This window comes from Furipterus horrens, unplaced genomic scaffold (genome assembly GCF_987537825.1).
Source record: "Furipterus horrens unplaced genomic scaffold, mFurHor1.1.pri manual_scaffold_11, whole genome shotgun sequence".
Taxonomy (NCBI): domain Eukaryota; kingdom Metazoa; phylum Chordata; class Mammalia; order Chiroptera; family Furipteridae; genus Furipterus; species Furipterus horrens.
Window position 1 is genome coordinate 89575305 of NW_028327181.1, and position 12984 is coordinate 89588288.

At 46.4% G+C, this 12984-nt stretch overlaps 1 protein-coding gene across 1 annotated transcript in view; it reads left to right on the top strand.

Annotated features, from left to right (window-relative positions):
- The window catches only part of MARCHF10 (membrane associated ring-CH-type finger 10), a 69369-nt gene that overhangs the window by 46221 nt on the left and 10164 nt on the right, over positions 1-12984 (top strand). Inside the window, exons 6-7 of the mRNA XM_090292481.1 lie at positions 2916-3082; positions 5463-5572. Of these exons, the coding sequence (XP_090148607.1) occupies positions 2916-3082; positions 5463-5572 (277 nt within the window). The remainder of the gene's footprint in view (positions 1-2915; positions 3083-5462; positions 5573-12984) is intronic.

Here is a 12984-nt window from a genome sequence, read left to right on the forward strand (position 1 = left end):
AAGACTTTTTACAAAAGGAGCCATTCAGTACTTGAAGTTCACCAGCTCTCCCTCATGGGACTTTGCATAAATCTTTGAATCTTCCAAAGTAAAAGGCTGGTCCCCAATGGTTACCATAGTTACCTCAGTTGTCTGAAGGGCTGCTCTGGGGTGGCCACTGCTTCCATTTTAGGTGCTCTTTCTCATTCATGAGAGAGGAATAGGTCTGTTTTTAATTACCCTTTTCTTTGATCTCTCTTTTCTTGTGAGTTGATATTGATCGGGATATTTTACAACTATCAGATTTGATACTTTTAAAGCTGTCATTAAGCACCCTGTCAGGATGCTACCAGGTCAGTTATGATAGGTGTTACCATGCCGTTATCTTGGCTTACAGATCCGGAAATCAATTCTTTGAATTCCAGCCCTCTATGTGTGGCTCATTTGGAACATTAATTATCCTATTGATATTAACTTGTAAGTGGGAAACTTCCATGGCAATGAGTCAGACATGCAAATAAGAAGAGAAAAAAAGAACATAGAATGCATACGTACTCCTGTATGTCTTTCATCCAACTGTGGAAGTGAAGCAAGTTTCTAGTTAGCAACACCTGTTCTTTTCCATATTAAACAAGCTACTAGAAGACCGGCCCATGGTTAAGGCCTGAAAGGCCTCACTCCCATCCATCCTCCCTTATACCCTAAAATACAGCTCCAGACTCACTCATCAGAAGTCTGAACTTCCACCACCCCAAGTGATGCCTTTGGGCTAAAAAGGATTCCTTTTTAAAATGCATCTACTTCTAGGGACAGGAGTGCATTAAACAGCTATTATTTGTGTACTTTGCTTACCACTCTTTTTTTTTTTTTCTGTATATAATAAATTTTATGCTTTTCTAACTTCAAAAAGATTCACTTTAGGAAATATTAAAAATATAAACTTAAAAGAAAAATTACCCGTAACCCTATAATCCAGAGATAAGCACTGTTAAAACTGTTTCCCATGTTTTATCTTTGCATATAAATGCAATTTTGAATAAACATTGGTTCATATTTTATAATATGTCTTACTTTAATATTCCAAGCCCATTTCTCAATGCCACGTAATGCTCTTTAAAATTTTCCCCTTGGCTAGTTACTTTAATACATACAGAAAAAGTATATAACATACGCACATCCTAGAGAATTAGAAACAATCAAACCCAGACATCCCTGTGTCCACCTTCCAGCTAACAGAACATTGCTGGAGCTGGTGAGCCCCACACTCCCCTTTCTACCACCCTCCCTCACCTCCCCCCCTCAGCCCCGCCCTCCCACCCTCTCTCCCCCCAGGAAACCATCCTTGCATTGCATTTATCATTCTTTGCTCTTTATTTTGTTCTTACTAGAAGTTTTTTGCTTTATGGTTTTACCACATGAATATATATACTCCTGAACAACATACTATGCATATGTTTGCATCCTATAAAAATGTCACTACTATTTTTTTAATATCTATTCTTCTTCAACTTACTTGATCCCCTTAAATTATTAGGGAGATGCATCCTTGTTGATATTTTTGGCTTTAAGCCATTCGTTTTCACCAGTAGAAAGTGTCCCATTATATGAAGAACACCACAGTCCAGCCATTCTCCTGTCCATGGACACTTGGGTTCTTTGCTGTTTTCTGCAAACATCTCCTGGTGCACGTGAGAAGAGTCCCCTGGGATATTATTTATCTAGGGGTGGGACTGCTGGGCTGGCAGGTGGCACGCCTTCCGCCACACTGAATCATGTCAGCTCATTGTTTCCCTGGTAATGGACGCTATTGTCCGTCCTTGCCAGCATGCGCACTGATTGGCTTCTCACATTTCTGCCAGTCTGATGGGATTAAAATCATATTGTAGCTTTAATTTGCATTTTTGTGACTGTCAGTGACAGTAGGCATTTTATCTGCTCTTTGGAATGTTCAATGACCATTTGTGTTTCCTCTTCTGTAAAATTCGTATTTATGTCTTTGCCCATTTTTCTTTTAGAATATATTTCTTTTATTTTAAAAGTTCTTTATATATTCTGGTTACTCATCTAATCCTTTGGCAGTTACATCTTAGATATATCTTTTCCCAATTTGTAATTTGTCTTCTCTCTGTCCTGATGTCTTCTAATGAAAATAAATTCTTAATTTGAAGGTATTCAAATGTAGCCATCTTTCTTTTGGATAGTGACTTGTATCCTGTTGTCTTGATTAAGAAATCCTTCCCAAACCTGGGGTCATTATTCTTCCTATTTTCTTCTAAAATCTCTACAGTTTCACTCTGCACACTTAGGACTTAACAAAAAATGAATTCGGGACTTAACTGTGAAGTGACATTTCATATGTGGTGTGAGGTACATGTTATGAATACCAGTTGTCCCAGGATCTTTCTCAGCCAACCGACAGACTACCTCTGTCATGTAGCATACATGTAAATGTATAATGTATCAGGGCTCTCTGTTCTGTCCTATTGGTCTGTTTTTGCTTTTCCCTACTCCAGTACCACATCATCTTAATGTCTGCAGCCTTTTAAGTTTTGACAACTGATGGTATGAAGCCTCCCTCTTCACTTTGTTCCTCTTCCCTGCTGTTCCCCTGACCAGCAGTCCCAAGCGCTCACCAACCGTCACACCTCCAACTTCCTGACAGTGGCCAGGGCGGGGAGAGGGGCTCCCAGTCCACCTCCGCCCTTACGGCAGCATGCCAGTTCTCCTGGTCAGCTTACCGGTACCAATAGCTGTGGGGGCACCTGATATGAGAATCTTCAGGAGGGTCAGAGGGAGCAGTGGGGGCCCTGGAGGCCTGTGAGCAGGTGTGGGGGGAATTGCTCCCTCACCCTTCCCCTGTTCACGTCCCAGAACTGGTATTTGTGGAAACTGCAAACGTGTGGACTCCTGGTCACGAAGGCTTGTTTTCCATTTAGTCTCCTGGAGGAGGACTCCGAGGAGGAGGGTGACTTGTGTCGCATTTGTCAGATACCGGGGGGTTCCCCAGCCAACCCCCTCCTGGAGCCTTGCGGCTGCGTGGGAAGCCTGCAATTTGTTCATCAAGAGTGCCTGGAAAAGTGGCTGAAAGTGAAAATAACATCAGGTAGGTGGGGAAGGAAGAGCGAGTGGCAAACGTGCGAGGACGTGGAATTAATAGGAAGGAGGCACCACGTGGGGACTCGGAGCCTTGACAGCAGCTCCCTCCCTCCAAGCAGGAGGTGAGGGAGACGTGGCCACCAAGCCAGCGCACCTGCGCATAGCCCTAACGGATGGCAGTGGGACTAAATGCTGTCTTTAAATAATGGGAGGGAAATGAAAATGTTTTCAAGTTTCAGAGAAGAATCCTGGACCATACGCTATTGAACTTGATCCCAGCCTGAGGCCTAAGCAGAGTTGCTAAGATTGCCTCCCAGGAGGTCAGCGGTTGAACCTCAGCAAGCGCTGGCCACCATGCCAGCTAGTAGACACCTGGCCAAAACAATTCTTCTTCCTTTTATTTATGTGGGGAGGGAGTTGTGACCAAAGAAATTGAGCAAAGCTGCCTTTTTGCCATAAAGGTAGAAAAAGAACAGTGATGGAATTTTCCAGAACCATATTAGACAAAGTGATTTCCATGTGCTAGTTTTGTCAACTCTCCTTTAGCAGATCCTGTAACTGGGTGTGAAGCCCCAACTCCCTGGGGAAGTTATAACCTAAATACAGCCACATCAGTAGGTCAACTGTAGTTTTCTTGGCAGAGAATGGGAGGTTTCTTTTTTTTCTTTTCTTTTTTTTTTTTTAATTTCTTTTTTTATTGTTGTTCTGAGAATGGGAGGTTTCTTTAAAATATGGTTTTAGGAATGAGAGCCACGTGCACAAAAAGACATAGAAGAGCAGTGCAAAGAACAGCTTGATTAGAAAATAGTTTCCATGTCTTTCAGATATACCTGTCCAAAACTTTTCTCCCCCTAACCAGAACCTATTCCTCTCCTCTTCCACTTTTTCCTCCTTGGTGGCCATCTTTCCAGGCAGCCTGGGAGACCTAAGAGCTTTACCCTGTCCCCACGGGGTATGGCTATGCCCCTTAACAAGTACAGAACACCATGTAATCAGAGAAGTGAATACGCTGGGATGATCACACTAACTCTCTCCACTCAGAGGCCCTTATACCACACTCACGCGCACACACACACACACATGCACACAGAGACATATACACACCTCTGCCCACGCTGCTGAAAGTGTCTCCGCATAGTAGGCAGAGGCCTCAGTCCTGCAGAGAGCAAAGAAACACGTAGATTTCAGCTGCTAATGACTCCGCCATGCTATGTTTTCTCTTACTAGAAATTTAGGCCAATTAAACGTCTAGCACAGAAAAATATCACTCATGAAATAGATGATGAAAGTCCTGCTAAATGCTTATAAATGCCGACACTGGCGGGTTGTCTAGAGCAAGATTAGATTAGAAAATACATGGGACATTCAGTAGCCTACAGCTTTACATGCTTTAAAAAAAATCAAGCGAACAAAAATGCCGATATGGGATTATTGTTCAGCCTTGTCCTTTGAAATTCTCTATTATTTACTACTTTTCTATATTCCCCGTGGGGACAAGCAGGCTCTAAAACTGCACAAACCCTACCTTTAACACATAAATGCAGGTAACTAATTTGTCCTCTATTCTCTAATGCATGAAACGAACACTGCACATCTTTAGGCAAAATGCAGCAGCGACCCTGGGGGAAAGGCGCATGGCAGCGTGTTTGTCTAGACAGGACAGCCACAGGTCTGCATCTTCCGCTTTTGCACTGAGAGTAAGATAGGCAGAGGAAAAAATGCTGATCTAAGGAGCACGTTTTCTTTAAAAAAAAAAAAGCAACAAAGGAAGCTGTCTCATGTTTCTCTTCCCAAATGTGACTGAGCTCAGGGCCAAGCGCTAGCCCCAGGTACCGCTCTGCTAGTTCCCACGCGAGGCCCCTGGCTCCCTCACTTTCCTCCAGTGGGAAGTCACCTGCATGGGAGTAAAGGTAGATTTTAAGCCACAGATTGAGTATAGCTTCTGTCATCCTTTTGGTACTCACTAATTTATTTCCTTGGACCTGTGTTAGGCCTGCTAGGAAAAAAAAACACAGCAAAAACGTGGGCCCAATATTTACTCTTTCTGCAAACACCTGTGTTACAGGCTCTTAACCTCCATGTAGCAAATCCAATTTTATGAACCAGTATGTTTACATGGAAACTGAAACTGAGACCTCTTATTTTAAAGTCATGAGAATTTCACTTATACGAAGCTTACATAATAATGAAAATGATTACAAAGGAAATTTTTCCGATCTCAGAGTCAAGGTCACTTTCTATGGAAGACGGCTGACTTTAAAAAGGTCATTGAAACTCCAAATTCATAACACACACAAGTTGGCTCTTAAAATGTCAACACCAAAAGACCCAAAATATCAACACAGAAAGACCCAGGGTCACATGTAACAAAGAATTCTTTATTTAAGGAGCAGATCTAGGCTCTGTGAAGACCTGTGAGATGTGTAAGCAGGGCCTGCTGGTCGACCTGGATGATTTTAACCTGACCAAGTTCTACTGGCAGCATCAGCTATCCCGGGTAAGAGGCATGCACATCCTCTCTGCCTCCACAGGCCAACTTGGTTAGAGGTGCAAGGCAGGAAGAAACGCTCTCCCTAACAGAAGGAATGCAAAAGGCCTGTGCATGGTGTGGAGGGGGGTGGGGTTCATTCAGCTCACTTCTTTGAGAAGGTCTGTTACTGCCATAAGTTGAACCATCAGAGGCGTGGAAAGTCTTGGTCACCCTGGCTTGAGGGCCAGCTGCTGTCAAGGACAAAGGTAGGAAGCTGCAGTGGCTGACTAGACACACAGAAATAGGAAAAGTCTGGCAAGCTCTGAGCCCAAACTTGCTGAAGTAATTTAAGTTTAACAGAAAAGGAGGGGGAAAAAAGATCAGGGTCTTAGAGGAAATGGTTCTCTCTATATATATATCATGTAACTCTAGGGTAATAGGGGACTGCTTAACTCAAGGGTAATAAACATGTAGTAAGCACCCACTGTGTGCTTTTTAACACCTAGTGAATTAACTTTTCAGGGGCATTTGGATTGCAATCCCAATACAGTGAAGGAGTTAGTTAACCCTAGGTGGGAAGATGATTTATGCCCAGGATAGTAAACTGCCGATTCTCGGGTACACAATCTCTATTTAGAACTACACTGCACAATATGGAAGCCACAAGCCACATGTGGCTAAGGGATAGGCAACTACTTCCAATCAAAATATGTTAAATACACACTGAATTTCAAAGATTCAATAAAAAAGGAAAGAAAGATAGATAAAGAAAGAAAGAGTGTAAAATACCAATAATAAATTTATATGAATTATATGTTGAAAAGATAACATTTGGGCCCTGGCTGGTATGGCTCAGAGGATTGAAATCCAGCCTGTGAACCAAAGGGTTGCCAGTTCGATTCCCAGTCAGGGACATTCCTGGGTTGTGGGCCAGGTCCCCAGTTGGGGTGCATGAGAGGCAACCACACATTGACGTTTCTCTCCCTCTCTTTCTCCCTCCCTTCTCCTCTCTCTTAAAATAAGTAAATAATTTTTTTAAATGATTTATTTATTTGTTTATTTATTTATTTTATTTTTAGACAGAGGGGAAAGGAGAAAGAGAGGGAGAGAAACATCACTGTGTGGTTGCCTCTCACTCACACCCCCAACTGGGGACCTGACGTGCAACCTAGTCATGTGCCCTGACTGGGAATCGAACCAGCAACACTTGGCTCGCAGTCCGACACTCAATCCACTGAGCCACAGCAGCCAGGGAGTAAATAATTTTTTTTTAAAGAAAAAAGAAAGGATGACATATGGGATATATTGGGTTAAACAAAATACATTGTTAAAATAAATTTTACTCGTTTTTTGTTTTGTTTTTTTTAACTTCTTTAATGTGGCTACTTGAAATTTTCAAATTACATGTGTGGCTTGAATTTGTACCTCGCATTTGTGGTTCACACTGTATTTCTGCTGGGTGGTGCTGATTTAGAAAGGGTCTTGCACATAATAAGCAGTCGATAAATATTTATCAGATGAAAAGAGCCCACATTACTATTATAATCTAAGATACCTCCCTCATAATGTGATAAGAAAAAAAGATTAATAATCACGTCTATAAAGCACATAGTTTTAAAACTATAAAATCATTGTTAACAACTAAAATGTCACCCTTCAGAGGAGTCACTTTGGCTGTCAGATCATTAGCCTGTTATCCAGACCTTTTTTACATGTAGCACAGCTGAGTCAAAATGATGCCTCTGAGTCTGGGTAATTCTGTAGTTACTACTTTAAAATCCAGGCCCTGGCTGGTTTAGCTCAGTGGATTGAGCGTCGGCCTGCGAGCTAAGTGTCGCTGGTTCGATCTTCCAGTCAGGGCACATCAGAGAAGGAAAACTCTGACTCCAAAAAACCTCCGCTGCCTTGCGGCATACCTCTTCAGGGGAAAGGCTAAGGGAGTAAACCCCGACAGAAAATCCGGAGCCGGAGTCCCTAAGGCGGTTTGACGTTGTAGTCAACACCGGCAACTCCTGCGGCGCACCTGAAGCCAAGCTGTATCGACTCCGTCTTTCCCTTGGATCCTTCAGCTGCGAAGAGAGGGGGGGTCTGCTGCATGGGCAACAGCAGACCCTCCATATCACCCTGCCCAGGCTCTGTAGCTTCAGCTTCACTGGAGAGGACACTCCAGCGTCATCGCAAGATGTCGATTCAACACGGGAGGAGACAGATACCGTGTCACTCCTGAGTTGGACTGCACAACCATTCTCGGCGGTGCAGATAGACTCTTAAGAAGCTACACCATCGTCTCTCGAGACGGACGGCTGCCGACGACGACGACTTTAAAATCCTAAAGCCACTGGACAAAAGAGCAAAATATTGATAAGAATGGGGATTTGACCAGCACAATTAATAAGTTTGATACAATGGACCTAATGCCACAAAAGCATTGCAGAGAATGGGCATCAGGAAGTGGAAGGGAGGGAGGAAGGGAGGGAAAAAGAAAGAATTTCCTGAGAAAGAAACTGAGGACTTTGAGTCCGTACATGTTGAGGGTCTTGAATCATTCAGTCATAACTGCCAGGCACTGAGATCTGAGATGAGAAACAGAAGCAACTCACATTCTTGGACCCTGAGAATGTTGGAGCCAAAACCTTGAAAGAAACCAGGCCCTCTGGGTGCCTGAGGTCGGGCTGCCGGCTGGCGTGCAGACCAGGTTCCATGTGGCCATCTTGAAGAACAGATTACTTCAGGAAGCGGAGCCTGTCGGGGCTCCTGAGGAGGACGTGTGCAGATGAGGCCGGGTTACCGGGAGCACCGCCAGGCTGGTCTGCAGACATCAGGGGAGTGCCTCACCCAGTAAATATACCTCCCGGCCCAAGCGTCCCACGTCGTCTCCCTCTGCCAAGCTGCTGCCCTGCCACCACACACTGGTGGTTCACCCGTGGTGTCTGTAGAATTGACCTACTAGCAGCAGACTTTTCCGGTTATGCTAAAACGTTTGCACTCATGAAGCCAGAGGCAGCCCGTCACACACACACACACACACACACGCGCGCGCGCGCGCGCGCGCGCAACAGCTCTGACGTGAACCTGAGTCCTATTCCCTTCCCCAAAGTTGCTGTGTGACCTTGGGGAAGCTGCATCTCAGTTCTCTCACCTCTAGTTGGTGGGAGGTGACAATTCCCACTTTGCAGGATTGGATGTAGAGAAAGGCCCTAGTGCTCACCTAACACAGCGCCGGTGCAGAGAAGCCTCTCCGTAAGTGCGAACTGCCGTGTGACAGCCACAGAGACGCCCGTCTTTGGCACTCCGGGGAGAAAGCTACGTGCAGCAGGACCCGACGAGAGCCCGTCCCGGAACCAAGCCAACTGGATGTGGGGTCCTACCAGCTGAGACACCAGCTATAAGTACATGCTAAAAAGAACTGTGGGAGTAACCGTGTCAGCCAAAGTCTGGGCAGGAGAGAGACAATAGCGCGTTCACAAGGGGCGGGTGATGAGAGCTGAAGGGCAAAATGCGAGCAGTGAAAGAAATCAACAAGAAAGGACCAAGCCTCTGAGACTGCCAATGTGACCACCCGTAGGCCTGAAGTGCCAAGGGGTGGGGGCTGTTATGAGGATCAGGAGGGCTGTGGCTATAGGAGAGAGTCACCTACAGCAGAGGGGAGCAGCCACTGCTACACCGCTGCCCGGCAGGGAGCAAACAAGGGGAATAATTACCCCAGCCTCTCTCTCCTCCTGCCCCCTGCTCTGCCATGGCCTCCCTGAGGCCAAACCCAAGGGGAAGCCAGAGGACAAGGGGGCCAAGGTATCACAATCCTCAAGGCCACAAAGCGGGGAGGAAAGCAGATCTGGAGAGGAAAACAGAAAATATCCAGCGCCATAAGTCCGCCACTTGGATGCAGAAAAGAATTGAAATTAGTTTCAGGGAGAACCTGACAGATCAGCAAAGCCTTTTGAAAATACCCTTCCTTATCGTCACAGGTAGGGACCAGATTGACAGATCTACCCTGGTGGGAGAACAAGGGTCATGAGGACCAACGGGCGATATTTGTCCGCTGACGGAAAGCACTTGAGGGTCACTTTTACAGCAGCTCTGACTGTTCTGATGGCCTGTTAAGGATTTGATAGCGCCTATTGGCTAAATGCCGGAGTTAAACTGAAGACACTTGGAAGCCTGACTTAGACAAGTTCAGGAACTCTCCATGGATCAAGACTGAAGTAACTGCTGTTTAACATGAAGATTTAGAAGATGTAATACAACCTGGGCTTGTCCCCAGGTGGGGAGGCCCCCTACCTGGCCGTGGATTTGAAGTGCCCAGCTTTGCATTGGCAGTCCAGGCCCTTCCCTGACTCCCACACCTTGGCTCCTCTGGGCCGTCTTAGCCAACTTGCAGTGCTGTTCACTCCTGGAAAACAGGGTCCTTTATTGAGATGGTGTAGCCAGTGCCAAATATAGATACATACAAAGACAGGGGCAAAACCAGAAGGAGCTTAGAACTGGCTTCAGCTCCATCTGGCCCTCACCTGACCTCAACTCACTCACTAGCTAACTCACTGACTTACTTTCTTATGTATTTTTCCCAGGTAGAAAATGTGCCTTTCTTTCATTATAAAAACCACAGACACACAAATATCTCCCCCAATTAAAATGAAATTTAGCTGCATGCTTTTATCATTATTATTATTTAGTTGCTGGTGCTCAGCGATTGCGATTTCATTGGCCTGTGATGAGACCAGGTACTAATATTTTTGTAAAGTGTGGCAAAATATACACAACGCAAAAGTTTAACTTTTAAAACCCTTACTGAGTGACTACCATATGTCAGGGATTGTGCTGGAGGCACCATGGTGCCAAGACTAACACGGTTGCTGCCTTCTAATGGGGGAGACCATAAGTGATCATAATCTTGGCGTCAGAAGACCAGAATCTTCCAAGAGTCGTCAACAGCGAGTGGTGGCAATTGTGGCCAAAAGGAGAGTTCTCTCTCCAACTAGTTCATTCCTTCCTTCTTGCCAGCCAGGCCACATCTGCAGTCCAGATTAAGCTCACTTGCTACCAACTGTTGATCCTTGGTTTATAGCAGTGGCTTTCAAAAATGGGTGGTCCCCAGACCAGAAGCATCAGCATCACCTGGGAACTTGTTAGACATGCATGTTCTTGAGCCCCACTCTCAGACCTCTGAATCAGAAGCTGGGAGCGAGGGGGAAGGTGGTGCCCAGCAACTGGGTTTGAAAAGGTTCTCTCAGTAACTATGATGCATGTTAATGGCGAAGTCACTCAAGTCAAAAGTCATGGCTGAACGGGCCACTGTCTGGTCCAGAATTATACATTTTTTCCTCATTCTTTCACATGTACATATATTTATTGAGCCGGCACTGGACTGGGCACTCAAAACACAGGACCAAACATGGGGTCCTTGCCCCAAATCCTATCTTCATTCTCGGCTCTTGCAGGACACTTCTCTTTTGTGAAATACCATGTCCCCTGGTCTTTGCTCTTTGCCGTAATGCCTTGGGGAAACAGGTAGAACAGTGGTGACGTCTCCCCTTTTATAAATGGGGAGTCACTTTGATCATGCACAGTTAAAACTCTGCTCAAAGTCGCGGCGCTCAATGGCCCGGGGCTGCCCATCCGGAGCCCAGGCCCACGGCGTGATAGAGACAGGCTCTGCCATCTGGGCCCTGCAGCACAGGAGGGTCTCAGTGGGGCTCTGGCTGTCATTGCTCTGAGGCACAGGCCTGGCCTCGCTCCATCTCAACCGCGGGCAGATGTCCTTGGACACACGCAGTCACCTAATCACCCTCACACTCGGGAGCATCTCTTGAACATATTTGAAGGTATTTGAACATATTTGATAGAACATGCAGCCAGGCTGTCTGCTCCTTGGAGTGGATTCAATGGAGAATTTCCATAGGTAGCAAATCTCTTGGTCGAAATGAATATTAACAAAATGAAGGGGGAGGGGGCAGGAGAGAAGAAAGAGAAACATCTGGCGGGAGGGCTGAGCGCTTCAAAGCTTTTGCCCGCTGCTTCACGTGCCTCTCTCTTTCAAGTCTCCCCGCGCCCTCCTCCCCCCGCCCCCCAACCCCCACACTGCACGTGAGCACCAAAGGGCAATGTGATTGGGTCAGGGGAGGGTTGGGTCAGGAGTAGCCCAATAAATAAGGCTCCAAAACTTCGCTCTGTTTGCCCTTGGGAACAAATGAACAAACACCGCAGAACTCTCTCTCTGATAGCTGGTCCCGCCCACTTGTGGCTCTGTGTATAAAGGATGACTCCTGTGGGCAATGAAACGCCTGCTCGGATTGGCTGGCGCAGCCCCTTTGTGGAGCATCCCAAGCTCGGCAAAGGGCCACATAGAGGAGCCTGGCCAGTGAGATTTATGGCACCGCGTGACAGGTTCCCTCCCACAGGCCGGGGAAGAGACACAATCTGCTAGAAGTGACTTTTCAAATTATCTGCAGAAAACATTAGTGGATATTTTCCCATCTGCATGTCTCTGGGCCTTATTGAGTCATAAAAAGTAAATGATTTCCCTGAATGCTTTGACAAACCTGATAGTTCCAAGCCATTTTCTAGCTGATTGATTTGCCATTCTGCATTGGAGTGTCTGTGAGTAGAGGAGGCTGCCTGGTGACAAGAGTGTGGAGAGAGTGTGGCAGCTCACAGAAGGACACCACACGGAGAAAAGCAAACAGGACAAGGCTTGGTTTGTGTTGAAAAGCTAGGGGGTAGGGTAGGAAGGCTTCCCAGAGGAGGTGGCTTGCAAGAGAGACAGTAAAGGAGGCACCCGCTCATAGGGAAAGTGGGAGGAGGCAATGAAAGCAGAAAAAAAGTGAAAACAAGCAACTTTCTCTCTGCCTGCTCCAGGCCAAGGTCAGAAGAGCACAGAAAACGTGACTCAAGTCTAAAAATAGAAGACTCACTGCTAAGGACAGTTGGAGAGCCTTTAAAGACGGGTGTAGGGAGGTGGAAGGGCCTGGAGCGGTGACCTTGGGGCCAGCAGTCGCTGAGATCCGAGATCCGGAGTTGGCCCTGATTCAGAAGGAAGAGCCCATTGATCCTTGCTCAACGTAGGCACCTCTTCTGGCAGCTACTTTGTCCTGGAAGAGGTGTGTTCTGCGCCAGCTTCCTGAGCTGCCCTTGATGGAAAAGGAACAGGGAGGTGGGCCTGTGAAGCACCTTGAGCTGCCGCGGGAGGAAGGAAGAGCCACCGAGGTGGTCACTGTGTCCAGACCAAGCTTCAGTTATCCTGGGAAAACTGTCACAGTTCGGGCCTTTCCCAAGGGTGACGTAGGGGGCCACATCCTCTGCTGGGGCTTCCTGAGCCGTCTGGCTCATTACCAAGTCCCCGCCCCTGGGGATTAATCGGCAGGAGGACAGATGGGGGATTAAAGTGGTGGAGGGGAGGAGTCATTGCTAATGCCACTAATTTACTGAAGGTCAGTGAAGCG